Source organism: Anguilla anguilla, chromosome 1, assembly GCF_013347855.1.
Source record: "Anguilla anguilla isolate fAngAng1 chromosome 1, fAngAng1.pri, whole genome shotgun sequence".
In the NCBI taxonomy this organism is placed as follows: Eukaryota; Metazoa; Chordata; class Actinopteri; order Anguilliformes; family Anguillidae; genus Anguilla; species Anguilla anguilla.
Window position 1 is genome coordinate 29940088 of NC_049201.1, and position 20446 is coordinate 29960533.

The 20446-nt window shown below is 39.1% G+C and overlaps 2 protein-coding genes and 1 long non-coding RNA gene across 7 annotated transcripts in view; 1 reads left to right on the plus strand and 2 right to left on the minus strand.

Annotated features, from left to right (window-relative positions):
• Window positions 1–4034, minus strand: part of LOC118228800 (kinase D-interacting substrate of 220 kDa B-like) — a 53537-nt gene extending 49503 nt beyond the window's left edge. Inside the window, exon 1 of one of the 5 annotated variants that reach the window (XM_035420266.1) lies at window positions 3881–4034. The gene's annotated coding sequence lies outside the window, so the exon portion shown is untranslated. Of the gene's footprint in view, window positions 1–1938; window positions 2094–3880 lie in introns of those variants that run through there. The other 4 variants (XM_035420247.1, XM_035420229.1, XM_035420238.1 and 1 more) reach the window with 4 other exon arrangements.
• Window positions 4035–8843: 4809 nt separating this feature from the next.
• Window positions 8844–10607, plus strand: LOC118222656 (phospholipase A2 inhibitor-like). The gene is made up of 2 exons (XM_035408404.1): window positions 8844–8930; window positions 9200–10607. Coding segments are annotated over exons 1-2 (1239 nt in total). The 5' UTR covers window positions 8844–8928; the 3' UTR covers window positions 10437–10607.
• Window positions 10608–11834: 1227 nt separating this feature from the next.
• LOC118212544 lies at window positions 11835–13480 on the minus strand. Its single transcript, XR_004762264.1, has 5 exons — window positions 13339–13480; window positions 13183–13218; window positions 12968–13075; window positions 12623–12843; window positions 11835–12355 (listed from the first exon to the last, which is right to left on the minus strand). It is a non-coding gene; the product is annotated as an uncharacterized LOC118212544 (long non-coding RNA).
• Window positions 13481–20446: the final 6966 nt, after the last annotated feature.

The window sequence follows — 20446 nt, forward strand, 5'->3', positions numbered from 1 at the left end:
TCTGTACTGGTCCTGTTCTTACAATGTCGTGTGTAGTGTGGCAAACCTAGCGCAAGTTGGCTGGGCATTGGTTACTTAAAGAGTAACAGTACATTCATAATCAGTGTCAGTTTACAGTAAATATTATTAAAGGCAATCCAGACTTTACTGAAAGCATGCCGGAGGCTGTTTGCCAGCTGTATTTAAGGGGAACTTAAAACCATATTATCGTAACAGTCCCATTGAATAGTGTTTACATGGCATGGTTTAACAAATACTGTGTGGTGAGATACACCCAATATCCTGGGAGGCCACAAATCAGTTTTTAACCCTCAATTTAAGTTACTATCATGCGTGGGGCTAATAATGTCGGAACTCGATGGGATTTATAAAAAACCTGTAATCAGAAGTGCCAGTCGGTAGCAGCATCATCCCAGAAAATGGTCTATTCCATCTTCTTCAGAAATAACTGAGGAAGATTCCAGTGCCATGGTCATAACATGCCATGCCCGCAAGCATGAAAAGGTTAGTGTCCATAGTCTTATAAATTCAGCACATAAGAAAGACCACCGAGCGAGATTAACCACGAGAAGACACAACGACATAGATAATGAAGCTGACGAGAAGACTGGGATGCACCAATATCAGAAATTTGACAATAAGGTTACAGTGCAGGTTCAAACCTTATTTAGGCTATGTGGCAGTCTCTAACGCTTTCAGGTATCACTGATACAAATTCAACCATTTACCAAAACCAGATAGGATATCAAATTTTCTGACTATAGCCTACTATTCGGCAGTTCATCAATACAATGAATTTCATAGTACACAGCCTCTCTCAATCAGTGCTCACAATTGTAGTCATGGTCACCATTAAGTTTACCTCCTTCCTGCCTTAACCTTCTGCCACCACTCTAGCACTCTTCCATTGTCATTAACTTTATAAAACTTTTCTATGTTGCAGACACTAAAATCTGTGACATGAAAGACTGAGAATTAAATCTTTTACATTTGGTCTCTTCGAAAGTCATAGTTTTACAAGAACATATAGGCTACATTGATATGCCACTTGGAAATCCACAGTTTTAGCTGCAAAATCTGACCAGACTGAAATATCCAACGGCCAACTGACAAGAAAACTGTTATATCATAAAGTCCTGATCATTTATTGGCATTATCAGTCCAAAATTTTGCGATTTGCACAATATCAAAAGCCAATACCATATTAAAATAGGAAAAGGACCGTTTTAGTCTGTATTCAATTAATATTATAGACAAGTGAATTCAACAATAGGACACAGTATGTTACTCAAAATGGAAAATTCTAATAAGTTAGCTATTCAGACTAATCCACTCATTTTGCCTCACGAAACAAACTGCATCATCGATAATACAGTGATACAAGCAATACACAAATTACATGTCACACAAAATTAATTTCCTATAATGTATGGAATTCAAATAAAAAACATGTTTACCCACCCTGTCAGTTGCTCTGCATCTATATAGTTCAGCGATTAAATATGTAACATTAAGTCTGTTTCTTTGAATCATAATTCGAGATGACAAATACATTCATGAATATACAGAAAAAGGCAACACTCATATCCGGGGACAAAATAATCCGTCGCTGTCTGTCGTGTAAATAGTAGTAGGCTAAACATTTTCAATAACACACCCAGCTCTCTCTCTCTCAGCAACACACACAATCGTACTAAGGAAAACAGTTTGGACATTAAATTAAAACCTACCGCAGTCAATTCAAAATATCAAGAGACAACTGATTTGAGGAGGTTTTACAAAAAAGTAAATGCAAATCCAGAAAGTTGTCAGAGCTTAAAAGGTAACTGGCGAGAGTGGGAAACAAATCGATTAGTTCGCTGTCATCCTAATTAACCTCACACAAAGATACACCATTGGCGCTGAAAAGTGAACACAAAAGTGAAATCAGCTACTTACTTTCAAAGCAATTTTTATATCGTGTCTGATTGTAGAGTAGCTACTAACAGTCAACTACCACGCAGTATTAACAAGCATTGTCAGCTCACAGCTGCACATCCCCGACTAATATCTATTATGCATGAGATGCTCGCACTACGCCCAACCTCTCCAACGAACAAAAACATGCCAAGATGAAAGTGCACGCCCTTTGGCTTGCCCTAAAATACATCTTCTCTCCGACTGATCAGCAGAGACAAGTACTCAATCAGACAAGTTATTATTATTGTTGTTATTGTTATTAATAATAATTTTATTTATTTACTATGGTACTGAATAGCATATATAATGGCCACGATGCTTTGATTTAAATTGAGAAAATCAATTCAGTTTCATCTTAGACAATGCTCTCCGTGACAAGAACTACGAAAGCATCGAGGCTTTAGCTCACATTAGCTTTTTATTAATTCCTCTTAGCCAGTTATGTTTAATATAACATGCATTTTCAAATGCGCAAGTGGTGTACATCGGTAAACATCACCGATAGTCCATCCACAGAAATACAGATATACTGTCCCATATAATTTAAGACTTTCCAAATATAAACGTCAGCTTTTTTCTGGACGGTCATGCGGGTATGAATGTGATGAGGACTAATTTCCATGGTGTGTGTGTGTGTGTTTGTCACAACAACGTCTTAGGTCACGTCCTGATGCGAGAGCACGGTCAAACAGCTGCTATATTTAGTTTCATGCAGCAACGTGGCATTTAAAAGCCTAATTAAGAAAATCACAATTTTGCTTGGTGGTAACGGGCTTTAGCCAACATATAGAAACTATTTAGAAATCAGCTATAGTTAATTAGCTCCCTAAAAGCATCTTAGCCAACTACAACAGCCTACATTTTAACTTTTACTCGCCACATCTCAACCTGGTGGATCTAAACGTTTGATTGACATAATTTAAAAATCAACAAGCACAGATAATAACAGCTTGATAGATAACGAGATGCAGAGCGCATAACATATTCTCAACCACATACTTGTTGCGCTCAGTCCAACATCGACTGTTAGCCAAAGTTCTAAATAAAAATGTTTTGGGAGGTGATCGTGTTTGACAGCCATCTGGCAAGAACTAGCTTCATTTCATTTCTCCCCAACCCACTAAAGAATAAACGCAAGCTATAGGTCCTTTGGAAAGGCACTGCATTGCATTTTAGATAATTCTGCAACGTTGGCAAGTCAAAATATCTAGTCAGCTATTTTTGTCAGGAAACTTAGCTAGCGAGCTAAGGTAAACATTCTTACAATACTTTTTGTATGCTAAATAGTTTGGTAGGACTCCAGATAATTATTTCTAATTTCTCAGAAATATCAAAACCAACGTTCAGCGCAAGTTAGCGATTTTCAAATCGTCAGTGGCTACAATTGACAGGTAGCTAGTTAGCACTGAGCACGCCCGGCAACGTTGCAACAACGACCCATAAGATGAGGCAAACGTTAAAAATACTAGTCGAAAATAAAGTCGAGTTTTGCTTCTCAACTCGAGATATGGCTGGCTGGTTTGCCATTGCCATTGAGCTAATAGTTCAACTAGAAAGTTCCAGCATATCGAGATCAATATAAATGCACAAAAAAGTTGGAAAATCGAACTAGTTGTGAACTGTGTTAATGCTTATTCGTTGCTATCTAACTCCTCCTGAGTTTCATTATAGCCTACTATTTCTCACGACTTCAGTCGTATAGCGTACCCTCATATTTAACGAGTATTTTCTAAATCACTGGTGTTTCAGCACCCTGATTAAGCGAAAACTGAAATTATTTATCATTACAATTTTCCCACAGCAGCAAAACATCATGTAGCCTAGTGTATGGTGGGCATAACGTGAAGTTAGTTGACTAGGTAACTAGGCAGGTGAGCAAACACTTTATAAAGAAGATAATTCGTTGATCGTTTCTACCTACCTTTCTAATAATAAATAAACTCCTGGTGTCGATACGTTTTGCCAGCTGTTGTGTTAGCGGATTATTTTATTCCCACTGTTTAAGGCCACCCTGTCACTTTGAAAACTGCCATTTTGAACGCAAACGGGGGCAGGTTCAGTTTCATTGCCTCTCCGCCTACTTTAGCTTGCAAAATATGTGACGTACGAAACGGATCATAATATTGCTTATAATTTGATAGCCCATGCCATGTTTTAGCATTGCGTATGCATATGCATTGACGTTGGGTGTATTATTATTATGTTTGGTTCATTCCTGTTTAAATGAGGTTTCCTGTTTAAATTGAAATGTTCCATAATAAAAAAGACCAACTTACACAGACTTTAAAGGGACATGTAGCCTATATAGGAGAACAATTATTCTCTGAAACTTTTTTTTTTATGTTCCAGTTCTTCATACTGCATCTATCGTTCTGGCTTGGTGTAGTAAACTAACCGTTTAGGCAGCGAAGTGACATCGTTTGTGGTAAAGTTAGCCATTTCGTCATATGTCATAAACATTTATCTTATCTGGAGTAAACATACAGGAGTTAATTACTGATAGCCTATGTAACGTACTTCCTAAACTAGGTGCCTCTTGCTTTTACGTTCCCTATCGTATAATTTTGTATCACGGTAGCCAAATTCGGATAATTGTTGGGCCTACAGACTACAGAAGATGGTCATAGTCCTGAGCTCACACAACCCAAACATACAGTTAAATGGAAATAGCAGGGGTTGACGTGAGACGCCAGATACAGAGGTTTTTGGTTGGTGATTTTCATAGAAGTGCTTTAACGTTTTTTGGAAAATAAATGTATTTTGGATTTTACGCATACAATTTATATTTTTTAGGGGACAACTAATCAACATACTAGGCCAAGGATGCATATGTGTTCCATGCATGTGCATTTTATCCGCATATGTGGTTTGCTGTTTATGATTTTTAAGTGCGTTTACAAACTGGCGAGGCTACTTGTCTGTGATTATTCTTGCAGTTTGGTTCCTGTGACTTTCTTGTGGATTAACCTCAACGTTCTGCGATGGCAAATACAATGAAATCAAATCATGCTCTTATAAAAGGACCTTGCTTACAGTGTTTGGATATTTGATTTCTCTAACATTTTTATGTTTAGCTTAATTGGAGACTAAAGTTCCACGGAGCTGCAACATTGTTTCACGCTCATAGTTGGCCACTTACTTCAGAAACAGCAGAAGCGTTCGTAGTGTTCCCATGGTAACCAGCTAACGCAAAGAAATCACCGGTAATCAGTGCAAAACAGCTGCTGTTATTTTGTTTGTTTGTTTGTTTTTTGGCAAATCTATCGCATGTTTTTATTGTTATAGCTTAATTATGTCAAAATAAAGACAATGTATTTTAGGGTTATGAAAAAGATGCCAGAGTTGTGTGGCCAGTTTGTACTTAGTAATGTATAGGCGAATAACTATAGATTTGTTTCGAGTAAATTAATCACAGTTAGCCAGCCAGACATGTTCTGGAACCCGTATGATTTAGCATCACTGAAATGCAGAGCGTTTGCGCAGAAATCTGCTTATGTCCCAGAAGCAGACTGGCGTTTCCCCATGTTCAGGGAGCTGGGATTTTAGTGTGAGATTACTGACATCTAGTGGTGAAAATCGAGAAGCCCTTTACAGCGCATAAAGTGAGCTCCATAACGTTTGGGCCGAATACCTTTTTTCTTGATTTGACTTTGTACTCCACTACTTTAAAATTTGTAATCAAACAATTCAGATGTGGTTACTGTGCAGATTCTCAGCTTTTATTTAGGAGTAGCCTATTTTAAAATACATTTTGGTTTCACCATGTAAAAATTACTGCATTTTTAGTCTCCACATTTCAGGTCACCATGACGTTCGGACATGATAATGTTATGTAAATTAAAGTAATTATGTTTAGTACTATGTCGCATATGCTTTGCATACAATGACTGCTTGCAGTCTGTGACCCATAGCTATTACCAAGTGCGAAGGATCTTCTCTGCTGATGCCCTGCCAGGCCTGTACCGGCAGCCATCTTCAGCCCCTGGTTGTTTCAGGGGCTAGTTGCCTTAAATTTCCTATTCAACATATGAAACAGATGTTCAGTTGGATTCAGATCGGGTGAATGACTTGGCTAATGTAAATTGTAAATGTAAATCAGCTATGTAGCTAACTCTGGCCCAACGGTTGTGTTGTGTTGTCCCCTGTAAAATAATTAAAATAAACTTAAAAAAAAAAAAATCAATAATGAATAATTCTCCATCTTTTGAAAAGTATGTTTGGGGTCATTGTATCCAAGTGCGAATGTTGATAAATACCAATTAATCGTAAATGAAATGCACCTCCACAGAACTTGTAATTTGCATAAACGGTCGCCTGAAAATGCCATATAAGGAGCTTAGAATTCCATTGTAGGCAATTTAAATGGCCGAGAAAAGATATAATAAAAAAGATAAAAAGTTATCTAAATCGGAGATTGAAGTGCTGTAAATGAAAGTACACGCCAAGAAAGAAAAAAAAGAATACATTTATTCCATAGTGAAACCAGTGTTAGGGCAGGGGAAGACTAAAGCCTGGCAAAGTCAAAGTGATTTATTTATAAAGTGCACAGTATAACACAGGGTAGGGTCATTCTGAACAATGAAATTCTTAGGACATGGCAAGCAACAACTACGTACTAAGCAAACATATAACAAGAATAGCAAAAATATATATAGCAGAAAGAGCAGTACCAAAGCCTGTAAAGATGGGGAATATTGACAATAGGAATAAGAGTATTAAATATGATAAATATAGAGTGTAATTATAAATATAAAGTGCCAGTGAATATGTACATTAAATTTTAGGTAACGTATATTGAGTTGTACATAGAAAGTGGCTAGAGCAAACATTGTGGAGATCAATGTGATCACTGAGATTAATGTTGCTGGTTGAGAAGCCTGATGGCCTGGGGGAAAAAACTGTTTGTGAGTCTGGTAGTCAGTGCTGGGATGCTCTGGTAACGTCTGCCAGACGGCAGCAGCGAGAACAGACCATAGCCTTGGTGGCTGTAGTCTATGATTTTCTGTGCTTTCCTAAGGCATCGTGTGTGGTAGATGCCTAGTACGGAGGGGAGGTGGCTGCCAATGATGCGCTCCGCTGTCTTCACCACCCTCTGGAGGACCTTGTGATCGGCAGCGGAGCAGCTGCCATACCAGGCAGTGATGCAGCCAGTGAGGATGCTCTCAATGGTGCACCTGTATAAATTGGTGAGAGTTTTGGCAGACATGCCAAACTTCTTGAGTCTCCTCAGGAAGTATAGGCACTTTCGGCCAGTTTTTACTGCCGCGTCCGATTGCCTGGACCAGGTGAGGTCATCATTGATAACCATCCCGAAGAACTTGAAGCAGGAGACTCTCTCCACTTCAGCTCCATCAATGTGAATGGGGGCAATGTGAATAGGGGGTGTGACCCCCCCCCGCGCGCGCGCCGTCGCTTCCTGAAGTCCACGATCATCCCCTTAGTCTTGCAGACGTTGAGAGAGAGGTTATCCTCCTGGCACCATGTTGCCAAGATGCAACGTCGCTGTCTGGAATTACCCCGGAGGGTGACCGCGATATGTTTTCTCTGTTCTGTGCCAGTCACTAAGAAGCTGAGGACCATAAGCACATGAACGTGTTCTGGAATTGTTATTTCTCAGCCTCATGATGGCTTCCTTCACTTCCTTCCTTCATTGGCACAACTCTGGTCCTCACATGTTGACAAACGCCAATAACAGACAGCATAGGCAATCAATAGCTTAGAATTAAGACTAGATACTAAAAGCTCTCTTATACCTGCTCTAAGGAAGCAATTGAATAACATTACATTACATTACATTCATTTGGCAGACGCTTTTATCCAAAGCGACGTACAGGAAGTGCATTTTCATGATCGTAGACAACTGCTGAACACGGGTTCAGTAAGGTGCAGTTACTTATTTTGTACAGCTATTTCTAGCCGAGAACAATGAACACTATCCTGGTCTAACATCTGCAAAGCCAAACTAGGCAGAAGATTAAGCTAGAGTATTAGGACAAATACAATTTACCAAGAAGTGCAGGGATGGGGCAAATAATTGAATTGACTACTCAGAAACACCTGTGACACCATTTGTCCAAAACATTATGGTGCCCTGAACTGAGAGTGCTATGTGTAAAAAGTGCTGTCATTTCTAGATGGTGAATGCAAAATGTAAAAAAATATGTTTTAATAAAAGATGAGAATATGTACTTTAATTAATTGTTTGGTTACAAATCTAAAATTGTGGAGTACAGAGCCAAATCAAGAACAATTGTTTTTGTCCCAAACATTATGGAGCTCATTGTACATGTCCTACCGGCATCGACCATTGCCAGAGGCTAATTAATACTGTCCCAACGGTCCCAATACCCTTTCACACTCTGTTGCCCCAATGTGCAACTATCTACATTATCCCCATATCCGTAATAAACATTTTTTTTAAATCTTTAACAGGCTCATCCAATGAGAACTCAATTCTCTTTTTGCAGTGACAACCTGGAGAAATAAATGTGGGTAGGGAAATCCAAGTGTTGTGTTACCGCTGAGATGTAGGGGACGAGTCATTAGTCAGATGTTTGTGGTATCTGTGGCCAATTACCATTTCACCATTGTCTAGGACAGTGTGTGGCTTTTCCATAGAACTCCCATACAAGACAGAAAGAGAATGTATGGTAACAAGGGCAGGCCACTAATTAATAAACTAAACCTCTCAACTGTATATATTTGGTGCAGGTCTGATTCCTTCATCTAAATATGTTTTTTTTCTGAATGTAAACTAATAATCCAAGGCGACTGTTACATAGACCTTCATGAGGTACTAAAATCAATTCATGTTTGTTTAGTGTTACACAAGCTTGCTTGAAGTACACAGAGTGAGAGTTTTTTCCCAAAATATGTTGTAATACCATTGGTTGCGACACGAGTAAACTGCCCTTGCAGAAAAAGAGTTGTTTCATTTAAATCTTAACAGACAGAGGAACAGCTACGAGCATGTGAGTACACCATGTCTGCTTTTCTTACTGATGAGTGTCTGCCAGCTAAAATGTTTGCAGGATACGACACTCTGCCAAGCATGGCAGAAGTATTAAGTGGCCTCGTTATTTTGACATAAATTAGATATATAATGTTAGAGGTTAGTAGTAAAATATTGAAATATACAGATATTCAGAACAGAAAGTATATATTATACTTTGAGTCACAATTTGACTGTTGTTAACATGTGTTAGCCATTAATAACATCTGTTATTCTTTTCACATTTAGGACACTTCATATCTTCCCCACAGTCCTGCTTCTCACCTTCTTGAATGTAGGATTGCCTGCAAAGGGGTGTCCCTTATCTTGCGTATGTTATGCATCAATTACGGACTGTCGCAACGTTGGTCTCACCACTGTTCCCAAAGATATTGTTCAGCAAACGGAGACATTATTTTTGTCAGATAACCAGCTAACGGTTATCTCTTCCATAGCTTTTTGGAACTTAACAAGCCTAACCTTTTTAGACATATCAAAGAATAATATAATTCCTGAGAATGACACACTGGATTATGTTTGCAATCTATTGTCTCTGGATTTTTCAGAAAATGATATTCAATCAATTCCTACAGATATATTCCAACCAACCCCAAAGCTGGTTTGGTTAAACTTGGCTAGAAATAAATTGAAAGGCCTCCCAAATGACATAATCAGAAATCTACGCAATCTTACTTACCTTGACCTCTCCTTCAATTCCATAGAACTTCAGAATAATACATTTGACGGCCTCTACAGTTTAAACACTTTGATTTTATCTGGCAACAGGCTATCCAGCCTACCAACAATGGTATTTTACACAATATCACAGCTTCAGATTTTGGATTTATCCAATAATAACCTGACATACCTGTCTAGTAAATTCTTTGCCAAAAAAGAAAGTCTGACAGATTTGATCCTCAGCAACAACAAACTGACTGGATCTGTACTTCCTGCTCTGAGAGGTCTGAGCAATCTGAAATACCTATATTTGTCTAATAACAGAATTTCAACATTGCCACCTCTTCCATTCGAAAGTTTTCCATTACTTCACAAAGTTACACTCTCTAACAACTCTTTATCAGTTCTACCAGATGATCTTTTGAAAGGTTTGCACCAACTTGCAGTGCTTGACTTATCAGGTAATTCCATTGCCCAGTTACCAAAGGAAGTGTTTCCAAATAACAGTAGCTTGCAGTACCTGCATATGGACAGAAACATGTTCTCTGAAATGCCCATGCTGGCTGGTCTACAAAATGTTTTGGAGTTAACTCTTTGCTGCTCTAGAATACAACACTGGCCCTCTGAAGTCACTGTAAGTCATTTAGAATCTTTAGAGACATTGGATCTGTCAAGGAATCTCATTGTGAACATAGAGTTGAATACATTGAGGTACAATACAAAGTTAAAGAATGTATTATTAACCAACAACCCAATTTGTGTGAATATGACCCTTTCTGTTGTTATGCCACTAAAGTGTATTAACTGAAATTAAAAAATATATTTTATCATAATTGATAATAAATCTTGTACTACTATTTTTTGTACAGCAAACTTTCTTTTTAGATATATCTACATTATGTATTATTTTAGATCATAAGAGACCTATGCGCATGATTAACTGTTTGTAAAAGCAATAAACACAATTTAAAATATTCAATGTCTATCACTTAATGTTTGCTGTGTAATAAAATTTTCACGTACAGTCAGGTCAAGAATTATTGGGATACCTGATGGAAATGAAGGAAAAAGCTGTATAAACACAAATAAAGAGCTATATATTTACCCTCAAACATACAAGAAACCTATATACTTTAATTCTAATAAAAGTGTGTTACTATGGTAACGGAACATAAACAATTCATTCACGAGATTTGAGTTCTACTGTGTGTGAAAGGTAAAGACGGCTCGAACACTGCTTTACAAATTCTGTGGGAAAGGAGACCTACCGCATCCGAGCCGCCTCTGATGCGCCTCTGAAGCCCCTTTTAGCTGTGTGAAAGGGGCTTCAGAAGAAAAAGAGTTTTCGAGACAGCATTTATTACCGCACTTATGTCTGTGTGAGCATGTTGCGAAGGCTTTTAAAATATCGCATCGAAAACGCCTCTCCCAGTGTTTTCGAGGCGCCTCTACTTGTCAGGGTGCGTGGAGGGTTAGGACCCAAACGCTGAGGGGGAAAAACTCAAAACTCTGAATGATATGAACAAAAGACTTTACTTAAAAGTTCAGGGCAAAAGGGAACAAAAGGCCTCGCAGGGCAACTCTCAAAAAACACCAAGACAAACTTCAAAAAACACAGGAAACCAAGAAAATCCAGAAAATCCAAAAGCACGTGGAAACCAGAACATGGACAGGAACACACAGGGCAGAATCATGGGCAAAGTACACATCACCAAACACAACCAAGGATCCAGCACCTGAGTCTGGGAGAAGGGAACTTAAATAGACAAGACACTGACGAGACACAGCAGGGCACTATGCACAATCAGGCCACAGGGAGGGAAGGGAAAACGAGACAACCAAGAACCAATAATTGAACAATTGAAAACAATAATACAATTAAACATGGTACAAGCAGGACACAAAACAGAAGTGCCACCATCTGGCGGCCCAACAAGGAAAGACAGAGACGGAAACACAGAACCATGACAATAACAAGGGTTTACAGGAAGAGGAGAACCAGAATGGTAGCAAGAACCAGAAATAAACAAAAAGAAACAAAAGAACCTATCCTACTCCAGACACATAGCCAATACATGAACACACACACACACACTCGCACAGCCAAATCCACACATGACCACACTTACTCACTCAACCAAATATATACATGAACACACACTCTTTCACTCACTCATTCAGCCAAATATTTACATGAACACTCACTCATTCTCTCACCTACACACTCGCTCACACACACACTCGCTCACATTCGCTCACACACACACACACACAAGGGCCTATTTTGGCCTAGTACAACTATAAGCAGCAGACTTGGACTTGATTATCATTTCTACCGGTGGTTCGATCTGATTACCTTTGATGCACATAATGAACGACAGCATCCCATCTACTGCAAGTCTGTTTCTACACTCTGTTTTGTTCAGGCCAATTGTTGAGAAGACTCGTTCTGCATCCGCATTAGAGTGAAGTAGGCATAGAACAAGCTGTGCCACCTTCCCAAGTCTGGGGAACTGTTCTTTACCGGTTATTCGGCTCTTCCACATAGTCAAATGTGCCCACACCATGTCCATACGATGGAATTGGTCTTCCTCTCCAACACTCACCAGGGCACTTTTCCAGATGGTGTCAGGTATGTCCGTTTCCTCCAGCATCTGGTACTCCAGAAACTCATCTGAAATCCTATCCTGGTCACTTGGGTCCTCAAAAGGAAGAAGGTGATTGTATCTGGGCAAAGACAATTGCAGCAACATTAATTAGAATTGAAAAAAATATTCAGATGTTAATTTCTCCATTAGATGATTGAATTCTGTAAATAAAACCTCCATAAAACTATAACTAATTCTCTACCCAAATAGAAAGAAACAACTCTTTTCAATAGCTCACCCATCACAGCTGCTGGTGAAAATCAAAATAACGCTTTATCTTTATTTAACTTCTCACGTTGTTTAAATTAAGTATTGGTTAAGTGAAAATAAGCGTTCAGTAATTTACCTTTGGACAAAGTACAGCACATCATCCACATGCGAGTCTTGTCTCTGCCTAAGGTCCACAAACTCAGCATGTGGCAGCAGGAGGTCATTCAGCAGTAGCTTTTTCAATGCATATTCTGTAGACCTTAGCAGGAAGCCTCTTGCTGCCTTGTAGAATTTGGTGACGTCACCCGAGGGAATCTCACGTGGCCTTTGTAGTCAGTCCAATACCAAGTTGGAGATCTGAAAGGCAAAAAAGATAACACGCTATTTCTCACCCTTGCACCATTTTGCCCACACTATATACGTGTAGATTATTTCAGTTTCTATAAAATGGTCAAATAATATATCAGTCAATTGTATTCACCTGCTAGTTGGTTTTCCTGATCCTGAAATCAACACTCTCCGAACTTGTTGTTCTGAAAGCTGCAGGCTTCAAGAATTCTGACATCGGCTTTCGGATGAATGCCCTCACCTAAAATACAGAAAATATGCAACCCCCCATCCATAAACATTAATGTAAGAATCAATTATACTATTTGACATTACCAATACACTATCTGAAACAGTTAAGTCATGTACCTGCCCATGGAGTAGATAGGTACATGGGTGCTGCCTCTGGAACAACAGACAGAATGTAGGCAGAAGTGCCTGGTAGAGGGGAGATGAACCTCAACAGGCTCCTCAAAATGTGTATTTTTCATTATTTACATAAACAATTATAATGGCACTACATACCAGTGGATCTGAATTAGCTCGTCAGGGCCTTGTAGAGGCGGAGTATGGGGTTGACAGCCAGATCCAAACTGATCCACCTGATGCTCAAATGCTGAAGTACCTCTATGTACTTAGTGTCACAAAACATGCAGAATTCTGAATAGAACAAAATATGTATTTTAGAGTGGTCCTTCAAACAATTTCTGAATCACTGCTTTTGAATACAATAAATGTGTTATGTGGGGATAACTTGCCATCAAGCATGTTCTTCGTCTTAGTGCTGGATTTACACCAGTAGGCAAGTTCGATACAGAAACCTTCAACATCAAAGCCTGACATCCGGAGGGTTAGTTTTAATACTTTTACATAATGTAAAATGTAGCCAACTCAGTAAAATATTGCAAATGCAGAATGCAGTTGTGACTGTCAAGCCATTACCTCGGAGTACAACAAGCCACCAGCGTGTGCATTATTGTGCACAATGTGGCAAGGACAGCCAGGCCAATTTAGGTGGATGGATTTTGGTCCAGGACCCTGCTCTTAATGGAATCCCTGATTCCCAGATTGACACTAGCATTGTCAACTGCAAGGGCCACACGGGTGGCCATGGGATATTGTGCCTTTCCAGCACCTCATTCATTTTGCCTATGCGGTGCCACAGCTGGTCCCTGACGTCCCATGTTGAGAAATTGTCGAATCACCCCTTGTGAACTCCACAGTTTAACGGTCAGTGGATTCATCTTCTCTCTCCCCGTGACGACACAAATTTATCCAACACTTACAGAATGTTTGCAATTCTGTGTGTGACTTCTTGCATTTATTGCTCACAAGTTATAAGAATATATAATAGATTCATTAATTGTACATAGACGCAACTCAGAATCCATGGTCAACACGAACACACTTACCAGTATTGTTGGACCCATCAGTGGCCAAAGAAAGGGGCTGATCACAAAGATTTTTCACCAGCTCATCCATCAAATAGGGGGCTACACACTTATTTATGATGGCTGTTGTTTTTGTTCTGGCCGAGGAATACTTTTGTGCTATCTTGGAATCAGGGAAACACTCCTTGAACAGCGGGTTCAGGTGATCCAAAAATGCCAATGGGATGTTGTGCTGCACCATTGTCATGGCCACCTTCACCTCGGCTCTTCTGGTCTGCGGTCGTGTAATGATGAAGGTACATATAATAAACCCAATCATATATCCACATAGGTGAGTGTGCTGCAGTTAGGTAATTTATGTTATTTTAATGTACAAAATCAATCAATGTATTAATTTAATAACACGTTAGGCAAAGTTTCGCTTATGTAACCTCAATCATTGCATCTTAACCCCCACTAAATAACCATAACACCACTGCACTTAACCAACTTGTATACGAATCACCTGTGTCTCCAGTTGAGCCATCTCAGTGCTTTGCATTGTGAAATTATCCATTTTAGATGAGCTGTCAACCATTTTTTTTGTTTTTTTTAAGTGTGATTCCCTGTTGATGTGGTGAATCACATCGGCTCTGCCCTGGTGTCTGCATTCTAACTCATGCTGGCAGGTTGCACACCAAAAGTGAAAAGGTGTAGTCCCAGGCGTGATGAAAGGCCATTCCTTGGTCCACTGTGAATTAAATTTGGAGCCATTGAGCTTGTAAGTCAAATTGCCTCCAGGGGGCGTCTGATTCGTGACGTCACAGCCCAATGTTAAAATCCTATTGACTTTTTAAAAATCATTGATTGTAAAATATCTATAGCGATTAAAAATAAAAGATTTCTCACGTTTTTTTGGGATGTCATTCTCTGCCGTAGCATTTGCTTGGTTTTATTTATTTCAATCTCTGGTGGAAAAAAACGGATTTATGTCAATTTACGATGTGTTGGTGGTCCTGAACTACACTAAATCAAAGTTGTACAATACATGTCACAACCACGTGTGCTTGTAAGTCTACCCGCCAAGTGCGGTGCCTAGGCTCCAGGTGAAGTTGCCCCTAACTGCTGGTCTGGGATCAGATTTCCCTACCCAGGTCCTAACTTTAACCATTAGTAGATGAAGAAAATAACTGACTCTGGACCAGCAGCTAGGGGCAACTTCACCCAACACCGGTGGCTAGCTAGCTATACCCACGACAATGGCGGTGTCACTGGTTGGAAGAAGGAAAAGGCGTCCACGTCAGACTCGTGGTTGCAGCTCGGGGAGAAGCACCACACCATCTTGGCGAACACCCAGCTAACATTAACTACCTAACTACTACTAATCTAGCTAAGATTAAAAGCTAATAATAACTATAGCTATAAAATCGAAAAGTCTATAACAGTTCCCAGCAAACATGCGACGTCAGGGAGACGTTCAGATCATGTCTGTATCACGTCCATCAGTCCAGACCCACTTTTGTACGTCTGGTCTGAACGTCTAGCTAGGACTCCTATTGGACGTCTATGGACGTGCAAGACGGGTTCAATATCTGAACGTCTGATTGGATCCCTTTTAGACGTCTGTGGACATGCAAGACGGGTTCAATATTTGAACATCTGGCTAGGGACCCTCTTGGACGTCTGTGGACGTGCAAGACTGGTTCTATATCTGAACGTCTGACTAGGACCCCTCTTGGATGTCTGTGGACGTGCAATAGATGTTCATTATCTGAACGTCTGGTCGTGACCCATTTTGGACGTCTGTGGATGTGCAAGCAAAGCTAAATATCTAGACATCTAGCCAGGACCCCTTTTGGAGGTCTACAGACGTCCAAGACAGGTTCGATATCTGAACCAATCTGAAACGTGTCATTCGGAATAGTGCCATTGTGAAATGCTTGAATTTTTTTGACAAATAGTCATGTGAAATACCTGTTAAATGAATAAATAAAAATAATCACATTATTATAGAGAACGGCAATAATTAAATAATATAACATAGTAAGTTGATATTATGTAATTCTTTCAGAATTATTCAATTATTTACAACTTTATTTAATAATTTACATTAGTTGCAAAGGGGCGGAAACTTTTCGGGTATTTTGGAAATTTTGCCCAATTTCAATAAAAATCTTAGGGAACTTATTTTTGGGGGGAAATACACATAAGACAATGGCTCTCCGTGCTGGCTGCCTGGCTGTCAGTGCCGGCTGCCTGGCTCTCCGTGCCGGCTGCCGGGCTCTCCGTGTCTTGTGGCATGATTTGGTTAAAATATCCCCATTTAAATTCAGTTGAATTGCAACCCTGCGCATTCAGTGTGCATTGCACTCCTCCATCAAATGTACACGTCATTTCCAGAATTGCATTTAAGAAGAATTCAGTAGAATTATAACCCTCTGCATGCACAGAGCACTCTTCCATCACATGTACAAAATGATTCTCAGAATCTTGCATATGCAGTGTTGAGCCCACAATAAAGTTAGGCTTACAATTGTACAGATGTATGTTGAAAATGTCTTTTTTGGAGTGGAATCATAGGGAATGTGTTTTTTTGTTGTTGTAAAGAGTCAACTCTTTTAATTCACAACAATGCTGATTTATTTTGCACACATTCAGTTAGTTTCACAGTTATTTATATTTGATTATATCATTTGATATGATGAGTTTGACTCCTCCAGTGATGTCATCAGAGGACACTGAATCCAATTGTGTTGTGTTAATTACAACTCAATTAAATGATCATGAAAAAGTAGCAATAGGTATTGCTATTTTTTCATGTCCATAATTTCATTGAGCTGTAATTAACACAACACAATATTTGTGCCCTCCGATGACATCACTGGAGGACATATTCAAACTCATTAACTCTCAGTAACTGTCAGACTAGATTAATGTGTGTAAAACTGTTTACAGTTGAAGTCGAAAGTTTACACCTTACCCAAATCCATTTAAACTCAGTTTTTCACAATTCCTGACATTTAATCCTAGTAAACATTCCCTGTCTTAGGTCAGTTAAGATCACAACTTTATTTTAAGAAATGTCAGAAGAATAGTAGAGAGAATGATTTATTTCAGCTTTTATTTCTTTCATCACATTCCCAGTGGGTCAGAAGTTTACATACACTCTGTTAGTATTTGGTAGAATTGCCTTTAATTTGTTTAATTTGGGTCAAACGTTTCGGGTAGCCTTCCACAAGCTTCTCATAATACGTTTCTGGAATTTTTACCTGACAGAACTGGTGTAACTGAGTCAGGTTTGTAGGCCTCCTTGCTTGCACACGCCTTTTCAGTTCTGCCCACAAATTTTCGATTGGATTGCGGTCAGGACTTTGTGATGGCCACTCCAATACCTTGCTTTGTTGTCCTTAAGCCATTTTGCCACAACTTTGGAAGTTTGCTTTGGGTCATTGTCCATTTGGAAGAGCCATTTGCGACCAAGCTTTAACTTCCTGGTTGATGTCTTGAGATGTTGCTTCAATATATCCACATAATTTTCCTTCCTCATGATGCCATCTATTTTATGAAGTGCACCAGTCCCTCCTGCAGCAAAGCACCCCCACAACATGATGCTGCCACCCCCGTGCTTCACGGTTGGGATGGTGTTCTTCAGCTTGCAAGCCTCACCCTTTTTCCTCCAAACATAACGATGGTCATTAAGGCCAAACAGTTAAATTTTCATCAGACCAGAGGACATTTCTCCAAAAAGTAAGATCTTTGTCCCCATGTGGAGTTGCAAACTGTAGTCTGGCTTTTTTATGGTGGTTTTGGAGTAGTGGCTTCTTTCTTGCTGAGCAGCCTTTCAGGTTATGTCGATATAGGACTTGTTTTACTGTGGATATAGATACTTTTGTACCTGTTCCCTCCAGCATCTTCACATGATCCTTTGCTGTTGTTCTGGGATTGATTTGCACTTTTCACACCAAAGCACGTTCATCTCTAGGAGACAGAACGCATCTCCTTCCCGAGTGGTATGACGGCTGCCTGGTCCCATGGTGTTTATACTTGTACAGACGAACGTGGTACCTTCAGGCGTTGAACCAGTCTTGTGGAGGTCCACAATTTTCTTTCTGAGGTCTTGTCTGATTTCTTTTGAATTTCCCATGATGTCAAGCAAACAGGCACTGAGTTTGAAGGTACGCCTTAAAATACATCCACAGGTACATCTCCAGTTGACTCAAATAATGTCAATTAGCCTATCAGAAGTTTCTAAAGCCATCATTTTCTGGAATTTTCCAAGGCACAGTCAACTTAGTGTATGTAAACTTCTGACCCACTGGAATTGTGATATAGTGAATTAAAAGTGAAATAATCTGTCTGTAAACAATTGTTGGAAAAATCACTTGTGTCATGCACAAAGCAGATGTCCTAACTGACTTGCCAACACTATAGTTTGCTAACATGAAATCTGTGGAGTGGTTAAAAATGAGTTTTAATGACTTCAACCTAAGTGTATGTAAACTTCCGACTTCAACTGTACATGTGTGAGATTATGTGCTAAATAAATCAGCATTGTTTTTCAGTGACGTGTCCCTTTAACTCATAAGTTAATTGTTAATTCTTAAATTTTTAAATTTCTATTATAAGGGTTTGCAATTATGTCTGCTTCTGTCTGTTTCTATCTGCATATGACATGGTAATTAAATACAGCCTGTGAAATTAACCCTTATATTTCCATTTTATTCCCATTAATTCCCATGGAAAGTTCCCACCTTTGAATATTCTTTAAATTGTGCAACCCTAATTTAAATACATTTCTACATTTAATTATGTAATTATTCATTTCATTAACATATATTGATTTAATTGTGACACATTTGTTCCTCCATAAAATCAGTGCTATAATTTTTATGATTATATTTTAAAGAAACATTTATATTTTTATGATATAAAATATAATTTTATTGCATAGAATTTTTCAACTTCAAACTTCCCAATTCGCATTGCTTCCTTTCTTTTATAGTTTCCTTGATAGTGATCCTCTCCCCAAAAATTCTCATGTTCGCCCTTTTTTCTGATGAATGCATCATTCCCCTATCTTGTGTCTACTGGTCAGTTTCAACTATCACACCTTGATCATGCACTCATCCCCCAATCAAAAGCAGAGAAACTGCATGATCATGCCTGCCTTTTCCGGCGGTGAAGAACGCAGAGAAAGAGGCTCGATTTTGTGCGCGTGGTAGCTAGCTTTAAAAATAACGTCAGAAAGGTACTGTTAGCTAGTTAACATTTCTCTTGGTTCTTAGATTTAGTGTGCGGGATAATGGGGCATGCTTTCTTTGCAGCCTTAAATGTCTGAGAAGGAGTGTGACCTAGCCCCGTTTGGGACTAGCACAAGTGGTTTGTGCACTTGTGTAACGTTAGTCCCAAACGGGGCTAAGTGTGCCCCAACCCGTAATGTCTCTGTGTAGCTAACTAGTATGCCTGAATTCATTAAAAGTAAAAGTGTAGCTACATGCTATTATGTAGGCTAATTCCAACCTTGATGCATTGACCCCAAAAGATTATGCTTACGTGATGGGTGGTCCAGCTATTTCCTTTAAAAGTGTAGTTTTAAAGTCCATAGTTTTACTTATCGCAGCATGTTTTGTATGCAGAATTATTCAAAGTAATTAGTGCAGGGTTCAGATAAATGTAGTTAACTATACTCTACTATACTACTTTAAAAATATAGTATAGTAAAGAGTAGGATTTCCCAAAAATGGAAATGCTGAAGTAATGTTAGTAGGCTACCTCAAAAATAGGCTATAGGCCTACATAAGTACAGTACTTGAGTACAGTTATTTTCCACCCCTGTAAATAAAACTTGTTTGTGCATCATGTACATGTAAGGAATAAACCACGACGGGCTGTCCCGTTATTGGAAAATAATGTACGACCAGGGTGGTGATGCGGCCAAGGTGAAGCCGAGGGTCGCTTAACCACCGCCGAAGTACATTATTTTCCAAAAACGGGACAGCCCGGTGGGGTATATTCCACTTATACAATGGGTTACCAACAATGACTATATATGGTTACTTTTATATTTATTGATTTTTATAGACTTAATCAGCTAAAAGTGAAATATTTGTCCGTGGCCGTTTGGGCATATTATTTTACCGTTGTCAAGCAAAACTGTAGTAGTTCTATTTGGACCGTTGTTACGCAAAACCTGGTTGATAGTTCCATTTGCACCATTGTTAAGCAAAAACCTTGTTGGTTGTTAATTCTATGAAACCAATTCT